General features: G+C 42.5%; 2 protein-coding genes and 1 pseudogene across 4 annotated transcripts in view; all 3 read right to left on the reverse strand.

Annotated features, from left to right (window-relative positions):
- FMNL1 (formin like 1) overlaps window positions 1-2,494 on the reverse strand; it is a 136,911-nt gene extending 134,417 nt beyond the window's left edge. The window contains exon 1 of the mRNA XM_063959989.1: window positions 2,046-2,494. Within this exon, the coding sequence (XP_063816059.1) occupies window positions 2,046-2,204 (159 nt within the window). The 5' untranslated portion in view covers window positions 2,205-2,494. The remainder of the gene's footprint in view (window positions 1-2,045) is intronic.
- Window positions 2,495-5,421: 2,927 nt separating this feature from the next.
- Window positions 5,422-27,753, reverse strand: part of LOC135055661 (myosin light chain kinase, smooth muscle-like) — a 166,807-nt gene continuing 144,475 nt past the window's right edge. For all 3 annotated transcript variants that reach the window (XM_063959992.1, XM_063959990.1, XM_063959991.1), the window contains 8 exons: window positions 25,830-26,033; window positions 25,039-25,256; window positions 24,591-24,714; window positions 22,928-23,080; window positions 15,830-15,950; window positions 14,057-14,144; window positions 8,033-8,164; window positions 5,422-6,562 (listed from right to left, as the gene is read on the reverse strand). In XM_063959992.1, coding sequence (XP_063816062.1) covers window positions 6,312-6,562; window positions 8,033-8,164; window positions 14,057-14,144; window positions 15,830-15,950; window positions 22,928-23,080; window positions 24,591-24,714; window positions 25,039-25,256; window positions 25,830-26,033 — 1,291 coding nt within the window. In that variant the 3' untranslated portion in view covers window positions 5,422-6,311. The remainder of the gene's footprint in view (window positions 6,563-8,032; window positions 8,165-14,056; window positions 14,145-15,829; window positions 15,951-22,927; window positions 23,081-24,590; window positions 24,715-25,038; window positions 25,257-25,829; window positions 26,034-27,753) is intronic.
- LOC134896466 (5S ribosomal RNA) lies at window positions 19,468-19,586 on the reverse strand (annotated as a pseudogene).

Genomic DNA, 27,753 nt, shown 5'->3' on the forward strand with positions numbered 1-27,753 from the left:
GGGAGAGATAAAGTGGACGGAGATAAAGTACCAACCAACCAGCACCTAGATTTTTCAAACACAGCCTGTAACATGGCAGTTAGGTGCCGATTGGCTGGCACTTTATCTCTTTCCACGTCTTAGTACATAGACACCTTAGTTTTAAACAGATCTTTAAAAATCATTAAACAGCCTTCCCCATAAAGATGAGATTGGCTCCCATTGTTTTGAAATTAAAAATGGGACACCAATGTGCCCTAAACATTACATTTATCCACAATTTGCATTGCAGAACCTAAAGAAAAGTTACTCCATCCTGCATTATTTGGGTGCATTAGAAATATTAAATGTGGTAAAGCAAGCATCGACAGTTATTTATTTCTAATGGGGGTAAAAGGTTCTATCCTTTTGGGTTATTAAAGGTGATTACAATGCATTGCTGTGGTGTTTTAGATTATTTTATTCCATTACAGGGCATTTTGTTCTGTCAATGGCGGTGAAAACTATAAATGTTTCATGTGATTTGTATATTTGTAAACATATGCATTTGATATATATTTTAACATGCAGTACAAATGTATTTCAAACCCTGGTGAGTATGTATCCTAAACTATGAAAGTACTGGAAACGATGAAGATGCTGATGTGAACAATACTAAATGTATGGTATACAGCGGGATCAGTGCGAAATCCCGCTGGTCGGAATCCCGACACTGGAATCCCGACCGGCACAATCCCGACAGGGGGGCGAGCGCAACGCAGCCCCTTGCGGGCACGGTGCCTCGCTACGCTTGGCACACTAATTTATGGACACCCACAGAGGGAGAATATGTCGGGATTGTGCCGGTTGGGATCCTGGTGCCGGTATTTCGACCGCCGGGATTCCGTCCGGCGGGATCTTGACCGCATCCCTATACAGCATCCTTATACCACTGATGATGCTGGACTATTATATACCTGTGTAGTTATAGATGTTGCTAATCAAGGGATGGACAAAATAAATAAATAATGTAGCATTCAGGAGCTAGTCATACCTGTTTCAGACATGCATCAAAATCCTGGGTTGATGCATTGGAACGCGCATCAACCCGGGATTTTGTTATGTCTGAATCCAAACAACCCTTCTACCAACCAGGGTCATGGTGATCAGACCCAGCAATTTCCCGGGTCTGATGTCTGAAAGGGGTATCAGTGAAATTTAAGAGCCAGCATGTTCTTTCAAAGGAGCTACAGAAGAGGAGTGTCACTGACATTAACATAAAGGACAACATTCCTTTGTTAGGTTCATTTAACCTGGTATTTGAGCCTTTTTTACCATATATTTAAAAATGATAAATAAAACGTACCTAGGGTCATAATAATAATACACATAATAGTAATAAGGCATGTAATCTGGCATGTAATCTGACTCTCTCAAGGACTTAACATATTTCAAATTGCTGAAGGACTCCTAAAGTATGTATACACAGTGTAAGCAGCCATGTTGTGGGCTGAACCACCTCCATGGCTAAGTGGCTGCTCCAAAGATATCCGTTTTACTCTTCTTAGTATGTGCATTGGCTGGCACATGCATAATGCCGACTGGAGTAGATACTCTTCACACACTCTCCCACCACCCCAAAATAATGTTGCCCAGTATGGAATGAATATGCTAGTAGGAAGCCCATCAATGCACTATTATCCAGTGACATCACTGTGACACGAGGCACGTCTCAGCAACGTCACCAGTTTTGAAATGAGCTAGAATACGAGTACTGTGCCATACCACTGTTTTACACAATAAATCGTTTCCATTGTCCATCATCTAGACCACATGTAAGTTAAGTTACAAAGCACATTGGAAAATCTAAGACAGATTATTACATATTTTGTCAGACACACAGGGGGAATAACACGCTGATTGATAGAGGAATACCAAATCACCAGGTTAGGTCTTTTATGTTCAGGATCTCCTATATAGAGTAACCAGCAACTGTAGTCTAAGTACAAGAGGTATCAGCATGTACATACTGTATGTTCAGCTCCAGATGTTGGAAAATAGTAATGATTCTTCTACAGTGTACTCACCAGCACTACGTTGAATCTATCCTCCAGCTCCCCTGAATTTGGCCTTGGAAGTTTAGAAGTGGTCCCTTCTCTCTGCTTCTGTGGCGGAGTCCCAGCGGATGGCTGTGCCTTAGAATCCCGGACCTGGAACATCTCCAGGGACCCAGCAGCGTTCCCCATAATCCAAGTTACTCCACGTTTCCACACACCTAGATCCAGGCTTGATGTTCAATATAGGACGTATGACGGATAAATCAGGCACAGACAGTCTACAGAACTCTAACAGAATCAGTAAAGTCTGATGGTGACACACCCAACTTCCGATAATACTTTAGCGAGCGATCTTTACATCATAATTTTGCCACAAAGACCACAGGTTACATGGAGAAAGGAAAGTGTGGAAATGTATTATTTGTACATCTGAAATAAGGTATTTTCTGAGTTAGAGGCAGAGTTTACTTCCCAAAGTGTCTTCTCCTTCACAATGAGAGTTTCTTCTCGATGTCTCACTCAACAGTTCCTGATTCACTTCTCGTCCAATAGCTAGAGAGGTGATTTGTAGATTGGATGTTTATCGCAAAGATGTCAGATACAGACCACAAGCAGAAGGAAGTAGAGTTTCAAAATGATATAGTAGATGGAGAGTGGAGGAGGGGGTACATAGTGTGAGGAAACTGTTCAGGGTTCTGTGTGCAATGCATGCTGTTTCCACACTGTGTAAAGCAATGTCCCTATACAGGGCATGTGGATGGGTGACATGTCAGTCGCATGTGGCATCCAGGAGTGGAGGAAAAGGCGGAGGGATAGAGAGCACAGTGTAGGATGATAGAAAGGTAAGGTGCATGTACTGAAACTAAATACTACACGGGTTATAGGATCCCTGGGACTTGAATATGCAGATTCTATTAACCCATAGAGTGCTAGTTGCTAGAGATAGGTAACCTAGAGACTAGGCCTGTGCATTAGCTCTCCATCTCCTACTACTCCTAGAACTACACTGCTCAACATGCAGTGCATGCTGGGAATTGTGGTCCAGCAAACAAGGGGCCTCAGCTTGCAGCACTGTGTGACACAGACAGGGAACAATTTCCAAACAGGAAATTTCCAAATGAAACCACAAAAAATATATATTTGCAGAGCTGCAGCACAGCCACATAATATTACTTTTAAAGTAATGATGCATTGTGCACTGTCTTAAGTAAAACTGCACAAATATATCCATTATCAATCAATTGGAAGCATTAGTTACTTTTCAAGGATAGTGTATATAACAAACCAATGGCGAGAAATGTGCTAGATCAGGGCTGGCCAAACCGGTCCTCGAGATCTACCAACAGTTCATGTTTTCCAGGCCTCCTGGAGATCTGTAGAATTGTCAGTTAGGAATGAATGCAGCACATCTTAATTAGTAATGACTACACCTGAGCACCATCTAGGTGATCTGGAAAAAGTGAACTGTTGGTAGATCTCGAGGACTGGTTTGGCCAGGTCTGTGCTAGATTCTATCCAGGGTTCTATGTGGAGTTTGTATGTTCTCCTAGTGTTTGTGTTAGTTTTTTACAAATGCTCAGATTTCCTCCCACACTGTAGTGCCCCTTATACACACAATGCCACACTGTAGTACCCCTTATACACAATGCCACAATGTAATAGTTTCCCATACACAATGCCCACAATAGTAGTGCCCCTTATACTCCTAATACTACACAGTACTAGTGCCCCTTATACACATGCCACTTATATATTATGTCACACAGACACAGCACTGTACTTACCAGAAGCCCTGCACCTGCCGCCATCTGACAGCTCCTCATGCTTGACACTATGGGAGAAACATCAGGACGTCTCTGTCTATACTCATTGCAGGAGCCAGAAGGAGCCAACAGGCACCCGCTGATAACAAAATTTCAGCGGGTGCCCAGTAGATGGAGAAGGCGTGGTGCCTCTCCAGCACGGCTCCTCCATGCATTGCAGGCCTGCTTACTGCATCGCACAGACCCTGGTCTGGCAGGACACTATTTTAGTCAACAAAATACTGTACATTGTAATTTATGCAGTGTGAAAACTTTGCGTATTACGCCCACAATCAGCACCCAATTAAAAACATCTAATGAGTCGTTTATTCTGCACTCAGGCATTGGCTATGGGTTCTGTATAATTTGCCAGCGCACGGAATGCTGGTGGTCAGAATACCAATGCCAGCATCTCAATTATTGAAATCCCGGCAGGGTGGAGATAAGAGTGATCCCCCTGTCCCCTACCTCCTAACCCTCCTTTCCCGCAGGCTATCCCTATCTCCCCACCCCCCCTCCCCCTCGGTGGCATCTAAACCTAACCCGCCGACTCTAACCTGCCCGCTATACTTAGGATCAGGATTCCGGCACCTGTCTCCTGTTCCAGCTGGGATTCCGGCATTGCCATTCTGACTGCCAAGATTCCAACAGCCGTCATCTTGATCACATCCCTTGGCTACATGTGTTATGTCTTGTTCAAAGCTCATCTCAATGTCACCTAGCATGGAAGATTCATGGGCATTTCCTAAACCCAATAAAGCAATCTCAAGTTCCATGGGCCACACCCAAAATGTTTGCTATTAATGTTACAGCTATCACTTCTTTTATGTAATGTACATACATAGTCAATTACTAAATTCTATAGAACTTTTAATAACCCCTTACCATGAAACCCTATTTTCATTGCAACTGATGATCCCCTGACGTTTGTATGGTCTTTGATATGAAAGGTTTATTTGACAAATCTTGGTCTGTAACTTAAATAATTTATACCCATATGAATCATGGTCACCCTTAAAGTGACTTATTTTCCCCAAAAGTGTTTTCTAATCTCTCTGCAAAGTAGAACAATCCATTTCTCTTCTAAATGAGGTTGCTACTAAAGCATCTTAAGATCTCCCTTGCGCTATTTTACCATTAAAATTGCCATTGTATATAGTGAAAACAAAATAATTTGCCATTTCATTTATACGTCAACATTTATTTTATTTTCCATTGTTTATAACTTTTATACAGATTAAATGATAGAAAAAAAACACATTAAAATGCTATAAAAACTCAGTAGTACAAAAACGTATTTCCCTCTTACCAGAGCATGGTAGTTATGTACATTTATACAGGAAGTACAAAGGACCTTGCATCAAAACCGAATACTTCACAAATGGTGCTTCATTATTTTCCTCATTTACAATCATGCTGAAACAGAATGTGCTCTGCTTGCCCCTCCTTCTGAGAAAAATATATAGGGGCAGATATATTAACCTGGAGAAGGCATAAGGAAGTGATAAACCAGTGATAAGTGCAAGGTGGTAAACACACCAGCCAATCAGTTCCAAGTTAACAGTTAGGAGCTGATTGGCTGATGCATTATCACCTTGCACTTATCACTGGTTTATCACTTCCTTATGCCGTCTCCAGTCTTAATACATCTGCCAGTGTTCTCCAATGGTAAGTGTAAACCCGTATTAGCCAAGACATTCTGAGGATATCGGCAGCAAGGCACAATGCTTCAGTATGTTAAAGGCTGGTCTATTATTGTGACATTTGTCTGCAGATGTTAAAAAGGGTGGGTAACTTCTTTTGTTGAAGTTTACTTATTCTATAAAATCTGACATCCTTGTTCAGTGTGACTGTTTGAGAAAATGAAACTGTTAATGCAGAATGTATATCTAATAACATGCCTTTCTGCCTTGTCATAGATTAAAAGATGATACGAACAAGAAACGTTTCTGACAAAGATTGAACATTATTTCCAGCGTTTTTTTTTTTTTTTTTTAGCAACAAGAACATTTGGCACATTGTTGCTACAATTTAATCATACTAGGTTCAATGATTACAGAAACTGCAAGGTTGTATTCATGTCATTGAATAAAACAAGTGAAGTAGTTCTTTAAATGTGAGTTATTGATCTCGTTGTCAGGAGATCAAATGAGCAACTACTACATCACAAAACTACATTTTCAGAGTTGTTATAATTGGCTTTTCCAAATGGAGTAAATACAAGTCACAAGGCAACTCAAGCATACAACTTAGGTTTTGGCTGTCTCAGTGCACTAAAGGTTCTTGGTGAAGTGAATGAATTACAGCAGGTAGGAAAATCCGTTACACAATAGAAAATTTTTAATGCAGTGCACAATTAATATAAAGGCCAGAGTTAAATCTGCGGTCTACATATAAATATACTGTATATAGGTACACAGCTAGTTTTCCCAACAGTGCCCATTATATACACAAACAGAAAGTTTGTTCCAGATTATGAGGTCCCCCTGTCGGGTCAGGCAATATTCCAATTTCCCTCTCTTTTTCGACGCTCGGCATGTAGAGAGTGGACATTTAATTTGGCTGAACATTCTTTTTGTCCATGAGCATTCAAAGCCTTGCATGTGTACACCCCAACATCCTCAAGAGAAACATTAGCTATAACAAGGGTACAGCTTCCTGAATCTTCATACTCAATCTGGAATCGCTTAGACTCTTGGATCGGGGAACCAGAGAAAAACCATAGGACTTCAGGATCTGGGAAACCTGATGGACAGAAATTGCACAGTGACTGAGGTGGGAGCCTCCAAAAAGAACATATACCGATAGATAGATTTGTTCCAACTTTGTGGTTGGAACGAAAATCTGGTAATGCATGGCAGTGGCATCGAGAGGAGGGAAAGGGTAATAATTACATGGGCCCAGGTGGCTCCCCGCACCCCCCCCCCCCACTTACCTGGCAGCAGCAGCTCGTCTCCTCAGCCCAGCACACGCTGCTGTGTACTGGGCTGCAGTGCAGCCAGGGAGGCACTTAAAACATTATTTTTTTTTTCTAAGGGTGCATGGCCACACCTCTTGTGATTACACCACACCCCCTGAAAAGTACCTGGGCCTAGCCAGGCTCTCTACTGTCCTGATGTATGGTAGCAAATGACAACCGATCAACTGCTACCAAATACTGGAAAATAGACAAAAATGTACATTCACACAAATTGGTTAAATCCATATGAATTAACCAATTTATCAAAATTACCATTTTTGCCCATTTTACAGTTTTTGGGAGCAAATGGTTGATTACCATTTGCTCCCATACAGTACCAGATTTGTGCTCCAACCAGAAAGAATGGAAAGATAATCTTATAGTATATATCCAACTTTATTCTATAAATAGAAAAAAGAAAACACAAACCCCCCCACCATCACCACCCCAAAAAAAAACAACAACAAAAAAAACACCACCTTCCTTATATTGGCATTGTGTCATAGATGCCTCCCTGTGTTTGGAGACCCCACCATTCATGGAATATATATTGTGGTCGTGTCCAACCTTCTGTAGTCTCCAGACAGCTCCTGTAGAATTGTCAGGAAAGCTGAATGGATAAGTAGGATGATTTATCAATGAAATGAGAAAGTCCCAAGGGCAAAATGCAGTGGCTTTTCTTAAGGATAATTTGACACTGCTAGCTAAGCAGAAGACTTCTGGAGATTGAAGGCTATGGGGTCTATTTACTAAGCCTTGATGGAGATAAAGTGGACAGAGATAAAGTACCAGCAATCAGCTCTTTACTGCCATGCCACAGGCTGTGTTTGAAAAATGACAGTTAGGAGCTGATTGGCTGGTACTTTATCTCCATCCAAGGCTTAGTAAATAGACCCTTATGTCACCACAAGGAATCACGCTTTTGTGGCTAGAAACTTGGACACAAATCACTGCTAGACTGGACATAATCATCCAATCATATGCCTCACAACCCAGCCACAGAAGCTTGACTATTTCATAAAATGATCCAGTGCTGAATTCTTTCTTGAAAATTCCAGCAGAGATTAACAGTAGAGGAGCCTGCCTGAAGAACAACCCTAATAATCTATATCTGAAAGTCTAATGAGATCTGTGCCCATGGGTCAACACAGGGAGTAAAGTCTGTTTATACTAATGACAAATTTCCCTCCTGGAAACATTGATAGATACTCAAATACATTTAAAAGGGTACATGGAAGTCACAACTAGCTCCTGACCTTCAATGTGGCAATGGAACCGAGCAGAGCTTCCTGCAACTTCTGACTGATCCTTTAGAGGGGAAGTAAAGGCAGGAGGTCTCTGAAGTTGCTCTTGCAGGAAGGTAAACACTTCTTTACTTTCAGTCTCATCTGTATAAAAGGCATCAAAATCAAATGAATACAGGTACAGGAGCCTGCGTGGCGAGGCATTAAAATGTTAAGTACGGTCAATGTAGAGGATGATTTTATGAAGTTATGCTCATATATTGGCAGTTAACTTATACAGAGAATACCACAGAATACTTAATTTTTAACAAGAATATATGTCATCCAAATAGGTGTTGCCCGTTTCCAGAGCACAGACAGCAGTATGACAAAGCCCTGCCACAAGGTTCCCAGATGGCTAATCTCCGTCCCAATGCCTTGGCAGTGTCTTTGCACTGAAGGCATCCGCAAGATTACATGTAAGAGACACATCTGGTTTGTATACTATAATGGGTGCAGGATGTATGGTGCACATGGGCATTAGCGTCAAGGGAGACCCATACTGCTCACTCTAAACTCACTGACTATACTTACCTTTCCAACATCAATGCCATTTTCCCAGAGATATGCACAGATTGTGCCAGAGTCTTCTCTAAGCTTGCGCCCATGGGACCTGAATAGAGACTGCACACTGGACCCAACCTCTGATAAGTCCCTACTCTGGGATTCTCTCTCCCCTCTCCATTATTCTAACCAAGACCTTTTCTCTGTAAGGTGCGGCAGCTGCTGAGTGTCTGGCCAATTACATTATATACTGCAATGCGGCTGAGGTGCTTCAGCACATTTAACACATTTGCTTGATAGAGGTTGCAAGTTTCCGTTTTAATGACCTGTCAATAACCTAGAGAGATCTTCAAGCCATACAAAATCTGTGCTTTATACCTAACGTACTTTATGTTCACTTCCCTTAAGTGAGCAAGACACAGATTGGCTATGTGAATCTCACCACAATCTTCATGCACTACATAATTATGTGCAGCTATTTTCAACCACAAAAAGACTATGGCGGTCATTCAGATCGGATAGCTGGGCTGCGTTTTTTGCTGCCCTGCGATCAGATAGTCGCCACCTACAGAGGGAGTGGGTTTTCGCTGTGCGATCGCATGTGTAGCAGAACTGCACAAACTGATTTTGTGCAGTCTCTGCACAGCCCAGGACTTACTCTTCCACTGCAATCAGATCAGGCTGATCGGGACCGGATTTTACGTCAGACACCCTCCCTGAAAACGCCTGGGTTTTTCCGGACACTCCCTGAAAACGGTCAGTTGCCACCCACAAACGTCCTCTTCCTGTCAATCTCCTCGTGAACGCCGGTGTGAATGGATTCTTTACATCATCCCGTCGCTGACCGGCAATCCCCGTTGCAGCAGTCCGTCGCGCCTGCGTTTTCGCATAGTGGGCGATCAGAACCAAACTGTGCATGCGTATGCACCACAATGCATACGCATGCACAGTTCGGTTGTGATCGCCCGCTGTGCGAAAACGCACAGCAGCGATCAGATCTGAATAACCCCCTATGTTAGGCTAACTACTACCACTTCAAACTTACCAGCAAGAAAGATTGGGGTATCCAGTTAGCCACGATAATTTACCATGGCTAATGGATTCGTTGGGGGCTATCCTATTAGCCTCGAAGCCGGCGCTTATTGGAGATTTTGTAGGCAGGCGAGACCAAGTCCTTGATAACTAAGCATTTTTTCCGCAATAAATACATAGGATCTGCATAAAGTCACGGACCTATGTATTTTCATGCGAAATCAGGACATTTTTGGGACAAAAAAAATAGGCTATAATTGGATAGCCCAATATTGACCATCGGGCTAAAATCATAATATCAGACCATTTTTTGCGCCGAACAATTATCACTGCTAATAGGATATCCCCTGAAGTTGGATAAAACTAAAATAGGATTTTAATTACCCACCGGTAAATCATTTTCTCGTAGTCCATAAGGGATACTGAGGGAGACTTAGTACGATGGGGTATAGAGGGAGTCCAAAGGAACCAGTGCACTTTAAATTTTCTTTACTGGGTGTGTTGGCTCCTCCCCTCTATGCCCCCTCCCACAGGCAGTTATAGGTAACAACGTGCCCAGGAAATATGAGAACAAAGAGTGGTGAGATTGATATACCAGCACACCACGAACATATAACAACCAGCAACAGCTGGTAACAACAGTAACAGCTGAACAGGTAACCACATAAAAGAGAAGCTGCAGAAAAGTCACCACACTGAGGCGGGCTTATGGACTTCGAGAAAAGGATTTACCGGTAGGTAATTAAAATCCTATTTTCTCTAGCATCCATAAGGAATATTGGGGGAGAGTACGATGGGGACATCCTAAAGCTTCCAGAATGGGTGTGAACGTGCAGAGACTGCTGCAGTACCGCCTGCCCACACTGGGTATCCCCATTGGACAGGGTATCAAACTTGTAGAACTTAACAAAAGTGTTCTTCTCCAACCAGGTAGCAGCTCGGCATAGTTGCAAGGCAGAGACTCCACGGGCAGCCGCTGAGGAAGAGCAAACGTATCTCGTAGAGTGGGCCTTCAGAGACTGTGGAACAGGTAAAGCTGCCAACACATAGGCATGTTGGATAGTAAGCCTAAACCAATGCGCAATGGACTGCTTCGAAGCAGGACAACTTTTTTTCTGCATATCATAGAGCACGAACAAGGAATCAGTTTTTCTGATCCGAGCTGCTCGCTTGACATAGATTTTCAAGGCACGCACAACATCCAATGCCTCCTGAGGAGCAGAAGTATCAGGACTGGACGGAACCACAATAGGTTGATTCAGGTGAAACGTGAAGACAACCTTCGGCTCTACTCTGTCCTCGTAAAAGACCAAGTACGAACTTTTACACGATAAGGCCCCCGATTCTGAGACACGACGAGCAGAAGCCAGGGCCAGTAACAACACGTCTTCCACGTGAGGTACTTGTCTTCTACCATCAGCAGAGGTTCAAACCAGGACGACTGTAGAAATTCCAACACTACATTCAAATCCCAGGGTGCTGTCAGCAGCACAAAAGGAGGTTGTATGTGGAGTACTCTTTGCAAGAAGGTCTGAACTTCTGGCAACACTGCCAATTTCTTCTGGAAGAAAATGGAGAGTGCTGAAATCTGGACCTTTAATGGAACCCAGACGTAAGCCCTTATCCACACCAGCCTGCAGGAAACGTAAAACGTCCCAAGTGGAACTCCGCAGGCGGATACTTTCATTCCTCGCACCAAGAGACATATCTTCTCCAGATATGATGATAGTGTTTTGACGTCACAAGTTTTCTGGACTGAACCATGGTAGCAATAACCTTCTTGGAAAGACCCTTGTGAGCTAGGATGATCCGCTCAGCCTCCATGCCATCAAATGAAGTTGCCGTAAGTCCGGGTAGATGAACGGTCCTTGTTGAAGATCTCTTCTGAGAGGTAGAGGCCAAGGGTCTTCTACGGACATGTCCAGAAGTTCCGTGTACGACCCGTCCGAGGCCAATCCAGGGAAATCAGAATTGCCTGGACTCGCTGATGTCTGATACGTTTGAGCACCCTTGGGAGCAACGGAAAAGGAAGAAACAGGTAGAACAGCCGGTAAGGCCAAGGCAACGTCAGTGCATCTACTGCCCTCGCCCAAGGGTCCCTGGTTCATGAGCAATACCAATGACGCTTCTTGTTGAGATGAGAATCCGTTATGTCTATCTGTGGGCTGCCCCACTGGTGGATGATCTGTTGGAACACCTGCAGGTGGAGACCCCACTCCCAGCGTGGCTTCTATTGTTCTATCCCCAGGATCCTTTATGGTAAAAAAGCCCGGGGCAGGCAACACACCTTTTTGGACAGGCGAGAGACTGACACATCAACCCCCGGGGGTTCCTCCCAAAATTTCCTACTTTCAGGAGCAAATGGGAAAGTGCGAAAAAAATCTTTATTGACTCTTGAAATTTTTTGTCTGGATTTTTCCAGGCCAGCTTGAATAGGTCATCTAACTCTGCAGAATCAGGGAAAGTGACATTAGGCTTGTTTTGTGGAAAGAAAAACGACTGCTGTGACGCAGTGTCCTCTAGAGGGAGCTTTAACACATCCCGAATAGCCAGAATTAGGGGTTCAATACCCTGAACAGAATCAGGATCCCCACTAATGGGGTCCAAGTCCTCCCCATTCTCCTGTATATCGTCATCTGTGTCAGACAGTAGAGCAGGCAAACCACGCTTTTGTGGCCCTGCATGAGAGGAGGGGGGCTGTGTAACATCTGCCTTAGCAGCTAAATGTGCAACAGCCTGTTGTAGTAGCTGAGTTTTCTGCAAATTAGCAGTGAGTTGTGGTGACATATCAGACATCATACTTTTAAGACCGTGGTTCTCAACCTCGGTCCTCAAGTACCCGCAACAGTTCATGTTTTCCAGGTCTCCTCACAGGATTTCAAGTGAAATAACTTGCCCCACCTGTTGGTCTTTTATAATGTGTCAGTGAGTAATGAATACACCTGTTCAACTGCTAGGTGACCTGGAAAATATGAACTGTTGGGGGTACTTGAGGACTGAGGTTGAGAACCACTGTTTTAAGAGACCCTAGCCATGTGGGTTCTGAATACTCTCCCCCAGCCTTTTCACTGAGTTGTGAAGATTGGCTGCATTTGTCACATGAAACAGAATCAGATGATAATGGAGAGAATCTAGTGTGACATACACTGCACAGTTTTTGTTTACCCATGTTTCACAGTAAACACAATAACATACACACAGACCATAATATTAGCAAGCCTGCCCTACTGTATGTGAGAGGAGAGACAGAGAGAAGTACACCAGCACACCCTTGAGCTGCACAGCCCCAGTGAGGTTGTCAGCTTACTATATCTCAGTAAACACTAAGAAATTTTGTCCTACAGAGGACCCAGATAGTGTACAATAGCAGCTCTCCCCCTTTGCTACACCTGTACCAGTTTTCCAGCGTGTCTTGTGAGGCAGGAAGTGCTGTGTGTGCTATCTGTGGCTACATTAAGTAGAGGAAGGCGCCCAAATGCCTCTGGTCCAGCTCTGAGGTAGCTCCGCCCCTTCAATGGCGCCAGAGCTACAGTGACTATTTATACTGGCAATGTCTCCGTTTTGCTTAAAAAACATCACACAAGTGCTAGTTCAAGAGATTTAAAGCCAGTCTACATGGGGGGCTATAGCGGAACCCCCCTAGGATGGTCCTGTATGCCGTACCCACGTTCAGCCGCACTTTGAACCAGGGGACACCTCCTAGTGGGGCCCCCCGGTTTGTACTCACCACAGACATCACCTTCAGGCAGTGTTAGGGCTGTGACAGCCAAGGTGCAGTGCCCCGCTGAACACCAACTGCTCAGGACGGTGGTCCTGCAGCGGGGAAGCGGCTCTGCACCTCGCAAGGCCGGTGACCCCCCCTAACTCCCATGGTGCAGGTATGCTGTTGCCCAAATAGCATACCGAAAATAACTAACAAGAAAAATAAATTGAAGAAAACTCTCTGGAGCTGCAGAGATGTGCATCCTCTCCTGAAGGCACTTATTTCTAAACTGCCTGTGGGAGGGGGCATAGAGGGAAGGAGCCAGCCCACCCAATGAAGAAAATTTAAAGTGCACTGGCTCCTTTGGACCACATCTATACCCCATCATACTAAGTCTCCCCCAATATCCCTTTTGGATACTAGAGAAATATTCTGTAGCTGCTAAAATTAGAAAGCACTGATAAACTACAGGTTATTATAACACACCTTATCACTTCAACACTACTAGCACACTAACATGCAAGCATTGAATAAGAAACACAAAAGGTGCTTTAAACTTAATATGATTTAAAAAAAAAAAAAAAAGGTATAAAATAAAAATGAGTGGACATAATGTGCTCAAACTCTACAGTAGGCCTGAATAGCAAGCTACAAATATGGCTGTTAGGGCAAACTAAAAGGGTACAATACTACACATGACTCCATCTTTTGTTCTATATATCACAGGAAAGTGTTCTTGCACACGATTAATACCGCACCCTCTGTTGCTGGTGATGGAGAGTTGGTATCCGATTTGTTACTGAGCATTGCCATCCTCTTCAGAGCTAGAACAGCTTTACCAGTTTTCTGCAGGAGAGAACAGGGTTAATACACACCATGACTACACAGTGAATTATCTACTGATTGAAGCCCAATAGATAACAACTGGTGGCATCCCTGAAAACACGTGGGTGGTAATATTCATTCTGATTTCTGGACCATATAAAGAGGATTATGGCACAACACTTGAAGTGCTCTGTCAGGCACCATCTAGTGGCCTCTGGTGCACAAATACTTGACCCCCCCCCCCATAGAGGTGAGGAGCAGCATTAGCCTTTTATTATATAGGATTACAGTTTGCTCAAGGTGTGAGAAAGTTGTTAGGTTTTCTTAAATACAAGGTGAATTGTATCGTATTTTATGTGTAGTTCCTCTTTAACTGCAGCAATTCCAGAATTCATGTAGCATCATGCCACTCTACAGACTCTCCCTCCACAGGCTATATACAGTATGCCTTTTTTGTATGCTATTAATAGTATGGCAGTGTGTCCTGTGTGCATGCAGTTATTATGTAATACCTGTTGTGTGTCTTCATGTGGCTTAACCTACAACTGTCAATGGATAGTCCTGATTTTACAGCAGGAAAAAGGAAGCTCTGTGTCCATCCCAGTTTTGTAATGTTAGAGTTTTATTTGTGGTAGCTCTACATGTTACCATGAAATACAGTTTTGATAATAAATAGCCTGTAACTTTCATTTATCCTGGACAAAAGAATGCTGTAGTTTGCTCTGCATCATCGCTTACATCACTCTGGGAGGTAAGCGCGGTTTGTACTTGATCCTATTGGTCCATTTGATAACTCTGAGGTGTGGCAAAAAACACTTTCACCCACCATGTGTACTCATCATGGCTTGTTAGAAAATTATATGCTCATTAGGTAAATTAGGAAACCATATGTTTAAGTAGTTAGAGGTTTGCTAATAAGTAACTTGTAGCACAGAACACTTATAGGAGTAGTAATTAGGACAACATTGCTATATGAACGCATTTTGCATAAATGTAGCTTATTCTCTGTAAAATGTATATTATTGGTTTAAATAGGGGGCTAACTTTACTATAAGTGGTGTACGCAACCAGAATAATGAAATAGATGGAGTGCGACAAACGTTTAGACATAGTTGTAATTAAAAACTCTTCATTCTGGCCCAAATATACAATATAAGAAATCATTTAGGAAAATGTAAACATTAAAAACAAGTGTTAAGTTTTAAGACGGTTCTAATAAACCAGCAATTTGAGTAGATCTATCCCTAGAGGGCAGTTACACACATCCTGATATAACTGAAACAATGTTATTCCAAGTATTATAGTGGGATTGTTACACACATAAAAAGTTTTCATAGAATGTTTCAGTGTACTTTATTGTACTTCATGTCAGTCTTGATTCAACTGTTGTTAGCCACTGCACGTGGATTCTGGATACAGTTCTACTGAGGTCATGGCATATTATTGTGCTTCTAATGCTCATAATGATTTGCTACAAACCTATCTCCAGTGACCACCTTGTTATTTTGCTCTTCTTGTTGTGTCTATTTCATTGTTATTTCCCTGTCTGTTTAATGTGCAATATAATTTTTAGCCTGGTGACGAAATGGGATTTAATGCTGGGAATCTGTTCTGCTAGCAAACTTGTGATTAATGTTGAGTTGTTGCATCAGGCATTGTTAGTCCGGGCAGTGCAGTTTAGGTTACAAATTGGGAGGAATTCAAACCTGCCACTTTTGCCTTGCCAGGAACTTCTTCATGCGTTCCTTAGACAAGGTCTTTTTGCTGGAGATGCCTTTGTCCTGGATCCAAGGGTGATCTAGAGCCTGATCAGCAGTAAGACGGGACCTAGAGAAAAAGGAGAGAAAATCCTATTATGAATGTGTGGCTTGTAATGAATATGGGGTATGTATCAAACCTTCTAATGAGCGGAGGAGTTGCACATAGCAACTTATTAGCTTCTATCATTCTAAAGAATGTACTTGCTAAATGCTAGCTAGATCCAGTTGGTTGCTATGGACAACTTCTCCACTCCTTAAAAAGTGTGTTAATTTTCTACCTTAATCCACTAAAGTATAATTTATAAGACCAATTTAATGCAAATACTTCCCTTCGTCCCCTTATATTCGCCTGGTTAAATCCAATATTTACCACTCTAGGTAGGAGTGGTCTTATAATGAGGCAATGGAAGAAGCCATTTCAAGCAACATATTTTTTTGTAGCTACAAAGTGTAAATTAGCAAAGAGAAAGAATAGCAGCACTAACGTTTATTGTAGCAGAGTGACGTCAAAAGAAACTCGTATATCGTAGTACCTCAAAATTTGGGTGAAATAATTTGGAGAACTCAATCATTAATTCAAAGGAAACTATCCTATTTTAAACAAAGCTCTTTACTACAAAATTTGGATAAACTGACTTTAATATTTATCACATTTATTAAATGCAGCCAATTTAAAAATAAAATTAAAAAATATACGTTATGGTAAGAACTTACCATTAATAACAGCATTTCTCCTAAGTCCACAGACAGGTTCCACAGGTTACATTGGGATATGGTGGAGCGACAGCAGATTTGCACCAAATGGTCAAAGCTTTTCGGCCTCCCAGCATGCAATGGGCCCATCCATATATTCCCGCCTCCTGGCTCAGGCAAATCAGTTGTTTTCCAGAGCTCAAGGCAGGAGCATCATGTAGAGCCCTAATCAGGTGAGAAGAACACACCCTTTTGTACAAGAGGGAAGAGGTTAGTGAGTAAAAGGATCCTCAAATTAGGTGCGTCAGGGTGGGATCCCTGTGGAACCTGTGGACTTAGGAGAAGTACTGTTATCAATGGTAAGTTCTTACCATAACGTATATTTCTCCTGCAGGGTCCACAGGATACATTGGGATGTCCCAAAGCAATTTAGTGGTGGGGACGCTCCTGACTGGACAGGAGAATCCTTCGCCCGAATTCAGCGTCCTGAGAGGCAAAGGTATCAAGGCATAATGTCTAATGAATGTGTTACTGGACAACATGTCTACCTAACATATCTATTCTGTTAAAACCACACATTGTGCTGCCCATAATGGACCTACCTTACAAGTAGAATGACCAGAGACATTATCCGGAACAGAGAGATCAGCTTGGGAATATGCTTCTGAAATTTTCATCCAAAGCCACTTCACCAGTGTCTGCTTATCCGCAGGCCATCCTCTCTTGTGAAATTCATAGAGAATGAAGGGAGTATCTGTCTTTTTGATGGCACTGGCATGATCCACGTAGATCCTTAAGACACGGTCTACGTCCAAAGATGCATCTCCTGCAGCAAAGTCCGGCCCCTGGAAGACTGAGATTACAATTTCTTCATTAAGATGGAATTTAGAAACCACCTTAGGAAGATGCCCAGATTTGGTTCGAAGAACTGCTCTATCTGGATACAAAAAAATTCAGAAATGGAGGATGACAGAAGAATTTCAGATTTATGGGCATTGTTATAACTGAAGCAAAAGTCAGTAGAAAGAACTTTAGCTGTCAACCATTTAAGATCTAATCTTTTAAGTGGTTCAAATGGGACAACCTGAAGGGCCTTTAGGACTAACTCGAGTCCCAAGGAACTGTAGGAAGAACAAAAGGAGGTTGAATGTGCAGCATTCCTTGGAAAAAAGTGCGCACATCCTGTAGGTTAACAATTTTCCTTTTTGAAACACAGTCAATGCTGACACGCTCAAGGGAGTCAGCCATAAACCTTTATGCATTCCTGCCTGAAGGAATGCTAAGACTCTGGAAATTCTGAAAAAACAAGGGTCAAATTTTTGATCCCTGCACCACTGAACATAGACTTGCCATATTTGTTGATAAATACGAGCTGAGAAAATTTTCCTTGCTCTGAGCATATTTAGAAATACCTCTTGTGAGAGTCCTCTTGCCTTCAGGATGGAAGTCTCAAGAGTCACTTAGTCAGTCAAAGACAGTCCCATCCAGATGTTTGTGATAACCAGGACCCTGAGACAGTAGATGTGGCCATTGAAGCAGTAGGAATGGAGAATCCATCGACATCCTCTGCAGATCTGTGTACCAATGTCTTCTGGACCAAGCCGGAGCTATTAGTATCACAGCACCCTTACCTTATCTTACCTTTCGTATACCTAGGCGATTGGTGGAAACACATAAACCAGATGAAAGTTGACAAGTCATCCACAAGATTGCTCTGGGATTTGTTCTTGACTCGTATGCGAAAACTTTATTGTTCTGACAGGACAGCATGAGATGTATTTCCAGTAACCCCCATTATCTACCAGAGTTTTTAAGACCTTGGGGTGTAAGTACATACGTCTACCTAAAAGGCGAATTGACTGAGAAAATCTGCTTCCCAGTTTAGGACTTCCGGAATGAGTACTGTGGACAAGGCTGGATAATGAGGTTCTGCCCACCTTAAAGTGTGACTTACCTTCTTAATTATGTTTTGGCTGGGAGATCCTCCCTGATGGTTGAGGTACACCACTGCCATTGTATGTCCGAGCAGATTCGAACTGGATTCATCAGAAGGATATTCTTTTCCCGAATAAATGCCACATATATGGCCCGAGGTACCAATATATTTATTGGCAGGCAACTTTTTTTTACTTGGGCCACTGCCCCTGGAAACAACTCCTTCCTGACACTTCACCCCAGCCCCACAGGCTGGCATCCATTGTCAGAGTTGCCATCTGATATCCAAAGGTGCCTTTCTTTGTCCAGGATAGGATGTCCATAACCATCAAGCTATTGACTTCCTAACTTCCAGAGGAAGACCATAATCTGCGCTTTTATTGTCTGATGAAAAACCTTTCTACTTGGAAAAGATCAGACATTGCAGATGTATCGAATGGAACCAAGTATACTCCATCATGTCAATTATCTACACCATCAAACCCATCATACGCATTACCGCTTAAATGGATACCATTTAACTGTATAGCAACTCCTGAATCCTTAAGTGAATTTTGGATATTTTGTTCAGAGGTAAAATTACTCACTGAATACCCAATTACAACACAGCCCCCAAGTGAGTCATCTGTTTTGACGGAACCAGAGATGACTTTGCCCAATTTATGAGCCAACCATATCTCTGTAACAAGCTTTTGTCTGTTACAGATGACACTGAACAATTCCTGAGACTGTGCAAGAATTAATAAGTCGTCGAGGTATGGGTTTTTATAAAATACTTATCTCTTGCTAACAAAGATAAGATGCCATCACTGCCATAAGTTTGGTGAATACTCTGGGAGCTGTGGTCAGCCCAAATGGTAGGGCCTGAAATTGAGGCTGGAGGATAGCAACGCCCTGGTCTTCGTTTCCACTGAATACAGGCTAGTACATTTTTTAATGAGGGCGTTTCTTGAAAACACCTACAGAACTTGGTATTACCAGGTGGTTTACCATCCAAGTACTAACCAGGACCAACACTGCTTAGCTTCCAAGATCAGATAAGATTGGGCATGTCCAGTGTGGTATGACTGTAGATCATAACCATAAGATACCACTTTTTTGCACCCAGGCATCTGTATGCCAGCTCTGTGCAAATTGAAGTAGTCAGCCTCCGACCCTGGGTCACCCCAGGTGGAGGCCCTCACCATCAGGCTGATGGCTTATCTTCAGATTTGAAAACGGTCCTCTTGTAGCCCAATACCTTTTAGTCCTGCCAGACTTGTTGGATTGGGACTGTATGCCTTTTACCCTTTCCTTTTGCTTTTCCTTGATTCCGAAAGAACTGGAAAGCTGGAAACTAGGCTTAAATTTATGTGTGAAAAGAAACTTCACTTTCTTGGAGTCTGATTCCAAAATACTGTTAATTCTTCACCAAAAATAATATCTTCAGTAACAAAGATAAGACTCCAGAACCTTCATGGATTCTGAGTCAGTTTACCATGTACATAGTCAACCCGCTCTGCGAGATGCTACTGCTGCAGCCACTGCCCGTTTGATATGCAATATGGAATTTTTGCTCTCTAGATGCCATTGAAAGATCCCCTTTCAATGCATCAGCCAAGGATGCAACGGCTTACGCTATCTGAGCTGAAGCTAAGGCTGGTCTAATGATTGTCCCAGACAAAAGAAAAAATGGTCCTTAGAAACCATCGAGTCATCTATCCGTGACATCATTTATTTATGTTGAAAACAAAAATAATGTTGATTTTCGCACCAATCTAAGACCTGCGAATCTACTTTGGGAGCAACTCTTATTTTTTAAACAGTCCCCAGCTGGACAAGGATAACTGGAATTCCATTTCCTGGAATTCTAACTTCCTACTGGGCGTAACCCAACATAATTTCCATCAGCTGTTTTGGGACATTTAAACACAGTTGCCTTAGTTTCTAACACAGGCTCTGCTGCTTCTGAGGATAGAATGGCTTACATAGCACTAATTAGCTCAGGTATGTCCACTGAGCTGAGAACTTCCTCCGAAGTGCAATGAGTCCTCATTCTCCAACAAATCCTCATCTAAAACATGCGTAGACTGTGAAGATGTTGTATCATGTCCATGTGATTTACTTAACACCGGCCTTACAGTCTGCCTTTGTTAAGAGGCTGCCATTCCCTAGGTGGATAACCTCAATGAAAGTTGCATGTAAGGGTTAATAGGATAACCTATCGCTGGTATAGGAGCTGGCATTATCTGCTCATCTACATTGGATAATGTCTGTGCAAAGTAGCTCATGAAGGTTCAACCCGAACCTGTGCCTGCCTTGGTTATTTAAGAGGCTTTGGAGACAACTAAACCATTTTGCACATAATCCCATTGAACCAGTCCTGACAGGTTAACCTCGCTTTGCAAGACAACATGAAATAAGTGTTGGTGATGCTGTAGAAAGTGTATTTTCTTCACCCTTGCCGCTGTTAGACATGATAAATAAATCTCACATTTACAGTGTTATTACACAATTTGTCACTGTAATCACTTTAAAATTTGTTAAAGTGACATACAATCTGACCCTACCCTGCTTTGCACCAGCATTGAGGATCGGAATACACAGAAAAAAATGAAGAAATTTTAGTAAAGTCAGCAATCACACTAGCAGTCACAGGTTATACATTAGTATAATAAGCAATATGAGCACATAATCAACTACAAATACATTTCAAGTATGTAGGAGAAACATATAACTGCTTTACCTTATATAAAAGAGTTATAAACGTATTCTGTTGCACAGCAAAAGAAAACCACAGCAATAGTTATCAGACTGATATGCATCAGGTACTTTCTAAGGTGCGTATAAGACGCTTTTTAGAAAGATCACTCAGAAAAAATAGTAAGACTATAAAAGTAAAATAAGAAAGCTTATGGCTGCTAAAAAAACAGCAGCCCTCTGACCATGGTTCGGCTCCTGCCGCACCAAACAAAAAAACGATTTGCCTGAGCCAGGAGGTGGGGATATATGGACGGGCCCGTTGCATGTTGGGAGGCCGAAAAGCTTTGGCCGCTTGGTGCAAATCCGCTGTCGCTCCACCATATCCCAATGTATCTGGTGGATACCCTGTGGACCCTGCAGGAGAAAAACACAATTGATATACTTCTGTATCACAAGATACAACTGCATATAATATTGATGAAAGATGTACTGCCTAAGTAAGTGGCTGTATGCCACAAAACGCGTCACAATTTAAGTGACATTTTTACCTTTTATTTTATGCTTCATTTTTTAGATATTATATCCTATTTTGATATATTTGTATATTATGTCCTATTTTATAATATGGTTTTACATTGTATTTGTAAGTTTTTCAACAATTATTGCTTGCACTAGAGAAAAAATTTTTTATTGTGTAATTTGTTTGTCTAGGACAGTAGTTTTTTTTGCGCCATAAATAAATAACAATTTACTGTTTATTTGCATTTTTACTTGGTCACTTTTTTGGTCATTCCTACTTTATAACTCAGCTCACCGCGTGAGTAAAAGGTTGAACAGGATATTGGTTGAAGCTGAGACAATAATCAGGACCGTCACAGAACACTGTAGAGTCTCCTTTTAGAACAGTATAGGCCTGTCTAGTCACAGCACTGTGTCACAGAAACATGTTATCAGGTTATAACCAGGAATACTGCTATATCCCTCCTCCAGCACCGGAGATATTTTTTCCTAGGTTTTCAATTACCTGTATTAAATAGATTGATCGGTTTCAAAAGGAGTTTAATTTTTTTTAATGTAGATTTCTATTTGTAAAAAAGTGGATCATATTATTGCGATTAAGGACATTGAATCTTCAGCTTGATTTTTGAGATTTTTTTTATTTTTTAAAGAAATAAGGTACAGTAAGCATTTCAGCACTGCTATTACTTTTGGGCTATTGCTATTACAACTAACAGTCCATTTGTGCAGGGCCACCTTAACATATAGGCATACTGGGGAGCTGCCCAAGGCCCCACAATTCTAGGGTCTTTCAAGCAGGGGTGGGTGGTAGTCACACAATCAGAGGGGCAAGCCAGCATTCCCTACCCGTTTCCCAGCCAGTGAATGGCTGTCAGCATGCAGATTGGTGGATAGCTGGAGTTGGCACGTGGAGAGATGGCACAGGACTGCAGGAGGGGCACGTTGTGATTTTTTTTGTTAAATCGTTTCTGTCAATGTATTCGTAGGGGCCACAGTGCATTGCTTTGCTCAGGGTCTACAATGTTGTTAAGACAGACCTGCATTTGCTTCTGCTGTTTCTATTGTTGCTTTAGTGTAGTGCCATAAGAAGGGAGTTTTCTAGTGTTTTTAAGGTGTAAATAAGTGGTTCCTAGGTTACTGGGTCACTCAAATAATGGTTAAAGAAATACTATGCTTCATTCCTGCCTTTATTCCCTGGAGGACCAAATGTCTTACTTCATGTTCTTTTGCAGAAGCCGTCTGATGAAGTCCTTGGCAGAGTCAGACAAGACAGCGTTGGTCTCATCATCAAAATCCCAGCACGCAGAGGTGATATTCTGCAATGTCTCCACATCATTTTCACCTTGGAAGGGGGAATCTCCACTTAACCTGGAAAGAAAGTTGTCAGAGCAGTGAGAGCAGGTATATGTAAAAGGAATTATAAGTACAGCGAAACGCTAAAGATAACACTGAGGGGAAAAATAGACGTTTTCAGGCAAAGCTGTTCAAGAACAAACACAGAGAAAATGAGAAAAAAACCAACATATATGATTTCAAAACACAGCCTTTTGGGACAGTTCTTAAAATCACTAAAACAATGACCTAGTGATGGGTGCAGACTCTGATGTAGCCTGGATACACTCGTATTCCAGCTCTGAATCTTCTATTGCTACAAGAGTCTGCTTAAGTGATTTCACACTCAGCTTATAACTGGTGGTTTTAATTGACATTACTTTACAGCTCAATAGTTCAATTATTTAATTTGTAATCTTGTATGCAGCACAGCCTGGGTATAATTCCCTCACTCTGTTTGGGTATGGGTCGTTGGATTGACACAACTTAGGTCGACAGTCATTAGGTCGACCATGGAAGGTCGACATGCATTATGTTGACAGGGACAATAGGTCAACATGGTCATTAGGTCGACATGTACTAGGACGACCGCTCAAAAGGTTGACTTTTTTTTTTTACTTTTTGGCATAGTTTTCTTCGTAAAGTGACGGGGAACCCCAATTAGTGCACCGTGTCCCCTCGCATGGCTCGCTTCCAGGGGTGTTTTAAGAGAGGAGGAGGCCCATGTTCAGCCTCCTCTGTTCGGGCCCCCTCCACTCTGCCCGGAGCGCTGTAGAGTCTGAGCACTAGAGGGCTCAGACTCTACTGCGCATGCGCAGATCTCCGGGAAAATGGCTGCTGAGCCATTTTCACAGAGTTCTAACAGCACTGCGGATGCCGGCGCTGGACTTAGGAGGGGTGAGTATTTTAAAAATGGGTGCAGTGTGTGTGGTGGGGACCCCCTCTGGACTCAGGGGCCCGTGTGCACCGCACACACTGCACTCATTATAGAAACGCCAGTGCTCGCTTCGCTCGCCATGCTTCGGGCAAGGTGCTTCGCTTCACTTGGCACAGGTTACTGTTCCAGTCGTAGTCCATGTGTATCGTTAAGTATGAAAAAAATCCAAAAAATTTGAAAAACTCATGTCAATTTTTTGACCTGTCGACCTAGTACATGTTGATCTAATGACCATGTCAACCTATTGGCCATGTCGAGCTTCAGTGGTCAACCTAATGACTGTTGACTTAAGCTGTGCTGACCCCTCTGTTTATCTGCATTGACACTTAGTTGATGACGCCAGTAGCTCGGACATTTGGGCAAGAAGAAGAATACTATACGCAAGACCATTAGAAATAATCCTCATATTGCTGTCCTAGGACACCATGTGGGCCGCTAAATTTAATATTTGCATATTTCATTTGAATCTCATTCTGAGATGCTCCTCAGTGAACTTGGAAGATATATAATAGGAAAACAAAAAGTTAAATGGTGCAATGAGGATTTAACACAGGGACTGGGATGAGGGACGAGGACACAGGTAATGTACAGGTTTTCCGATTCACATACAGAATGTAGCAAATAACTCCCAAACTCCACATGTCAGTGGTGAACCCCACTGGTTCAAATGCAATGACCTCAGGGGCGACAAACTCCGCTGTCCCTTGTAACACCTTCAGGGGCACGCCAGGTTCTAAGTGCAGAAAAGACAAAAATGGACATATTATTGAACTGTCTTAATTAGGCTTTTTCCTAGGTAGTGCTGTGCTATTTCTAGGCTCACTCTAACCTTACCATGTCTGCTACTAACCCAGCTATCAGCATTCTCTGCCAACTCATGCTGGTCCATAAACATTTGTTTACAACTACCTCAAAGAATCAGTAAGTGTTGCCAATTCATGCGTGACGGCACTAATGTGCAATCGATACTGAATACACATTCATCTATTGTTCTCCATTTAGTTTAGCAGTTTTGGGGCATTTCTTTTCAATTTGTACCTAAATATCCACATCTCACCTAGTTTCCTGGCCAGACCAAAGTCGATGAGTTTGACCTTTGTGCTGATTTTGTTGATGCAGACAATATTCTCAGGTTTAAGGTCCAGGTGAACAATGCCCTGTTGGTGCATATATCCCAACCCAGAAAGAATCTGGGAAATGTACTGAATACTTGTAATCTCTGTGTGCTCAAAACCATCTGCCACAATCCGTTCAAACAGCTCTCCACCTGCAATACTGAGAAGGGAACAGGGTTTTAATATAATAAGTGTGGGGAGAGGCGAGTGGACGAGAGTTAAGGTGGGTACACACTAGTAGATATATCTGCAGATCAATTGATCGGCAGATATATATGGACGGATCGGGCAGTGTGTTGAGCATACACACTGCCCGATCCATCGGGGACTGACGTCATGATCTGGGCGGGCATGTACACACGCCCGCCCAGTTCAGCTGCCAATCACTGCCGGCCGCCGCAGCATGTGTACGGGCGGTCGGCCGACCGGCGTACACACACAGCGATGCGCCAATATATCGGTAGATATATTGGCCGAAGGCTGTGCTGCGGGGCCGACGCGATACGTCTGAACGACGGAGTTCACAGACGTATCGGCCATACACACAGGCCGACGGACCCGCAATATATCGGCCGTTCAAGAGAATGGACGATATATCGGCCAGTATGTACGGGTCTTTAGAGAGTGGATGAAGGAGGGATGAAGAATCCATGAAGTTGGAGAGAGATGGTTGTGGATGGGTCCATAAGCAAATAGGTGTGAAGAGTTAAATTGTATAGCAGAGAGAACTCACTACTCCAGAATCAGGACTACCCAGCCACGTTCTTGGAAAGCAGCAACACAGTGCACAAGCCGGGGATGATGGAGTTTGTTCATCAATTCAACCTCTGCTCGAGCGTTTTCCACATCCTTCTGTTTACGCACCCGAGAGAACTTCCCAGCAAAGATCTTTCCACTGGCTTTCTCCTGCAGCTTGTACACTTGGCCGAATTTCCCCCTGAAAGACAGACACACAAGAAATAACTGCAGTTATCAGAAAAGGGAGTAAGAATATCTTCGTAATATGGCAGGGCAAGATTCTGATATTGTACAGAGCAAACAAATGTTAAAACCAAATCATAAGTTTTTATTTGACCAGAAAGTTTTTCTTTCTCTCTCACTACCTTAATTAACAAAAGATTGCCTGATTTACACCCAGAATTGAGATAATTATAGTGATCTATCTGCTTTACCATTATAACTAGAGATGAGATGTTCAGATTCCTTGGGATTCTGAGCTGCTGCTAGGGTTTTCCCGCCAAACTCTGATTCCAAATTGAAGCAAATAATCATCATTCCGGTGTCTGACTCTCACGGGTTATGGATTCCATATAAGGGAGTCACGGCTGGGACAGTCACGCTGCTGTATGCTGTGCTCTGCTCTGTGGTGTCCACCCAAATGTCTGTGTGGAATACAAGTGCTGTCACTGTGTCCATCTAAGAGGCTGTGCTGCTGTCACTGTGTCCATCCGAGAGGCTGTGTGTGTCCAGTCCCCTTAGTCTAATTCCATTACAGTGATGCTGCCCTGACACTGCAGGCCCCACCCACTGTATTCACAGTGTGACAATATTTGTCAGCAAAGAAAGTATAAAATAAAAAATAAAAAAAATTCTATTTCTTTGTACTGTGCACTGCACCCCAGGGCACGTGTAAAAGTGGTCCGACTCGATAAAAACTGAGCCGAGCTGGCAGTTAACAAAAATTAAATCAAATATATTATTGTATAATGTGTTCTGCACACTGCAACCCAGTATGCTGTACCCCAGTGTGTGTGTGTATAAGCGGTCTCACTTGAGTGTGAGCCGAGCTGCCAGTTAAAAAATGGATAATGATCAGTTTAGAGAAGAACAGGACCAACACCCAAATACTATCACTGCATCAACCAGTCAAGAGGGCGATACTATTCATTCACATCATCTAAAACTGATGCTCAAGGGTGTAAAAAAAAAAAAACAAAAAAAAAAAACAGTGCATCTGTAATACGAAAAAAAAAAAAAAAAATCTATATTTTACAGGGGTAAAGACAAACTAAAACACCTCTAATAAAAGGGAGAGTTTAGTGCAGAAAAAGAAACCCATAAAATTGCCAACATGCCATTCACCACACGCAGTGGCAAAAAAAGGCACAGATCTTGGCTGTTATTTATGAGTAGTAGTTCTGAAACTGTAAGTGAGGCATCTTCTTCTGCCTCTCATGACAATGCAAGACCTTTTCACTCACAGTCTAGAAGAGGTGTAGAAACACAAACAAACACACACTAAGGCAGTAGAACTGTGTTCAGAACCATCACACATCCCTGAGGAGAGTCCAGGGGTTTCCACGTTAGCTATGTGTGAGTCAGACATTTCTCACACTGTCCTCCTAGAGAAGCCTCTTTCGCCTGCTACTACCATTTCTACACCATCTGCACATGTGGGGAGCAGTACAATTAAAGATGGTAATAAGGACATAATAGAAATTGAGGATGCTTGTGTGGAAGTGAACAGGATGAGGGGCATATGCATGTACTAGTACTGACACTGAAGATGAAGAACTCCATGCTCCGGAGTTCTTCATCACTCCTAACTAGTGAAACGCGTTGAGCCTGCCACCATTAGTGCCCAGTCACTAGGATTTTCACTCAGTTTTCTGGTACTTATTTGGATGACTACCCTCATCTTGAATCATCACCAATGT

The sequence above is a fragment of the Pseudophryne corroboree genome, chromosome 3 (assembly GCF_028390025.1).
Source record: "Pseudophryne corroboree isolate aPseCor3 chromosome 3, aPseCor3.hap2, whole genome shotgun sequence".
In the NCBI taxonomy this organism is placed as follows: Eukaryota; Metazoa; Chordata; class Amphibia; order Anura; family Myobatrachidae; genus Pseudophryne; species Pseudophryne corroboree.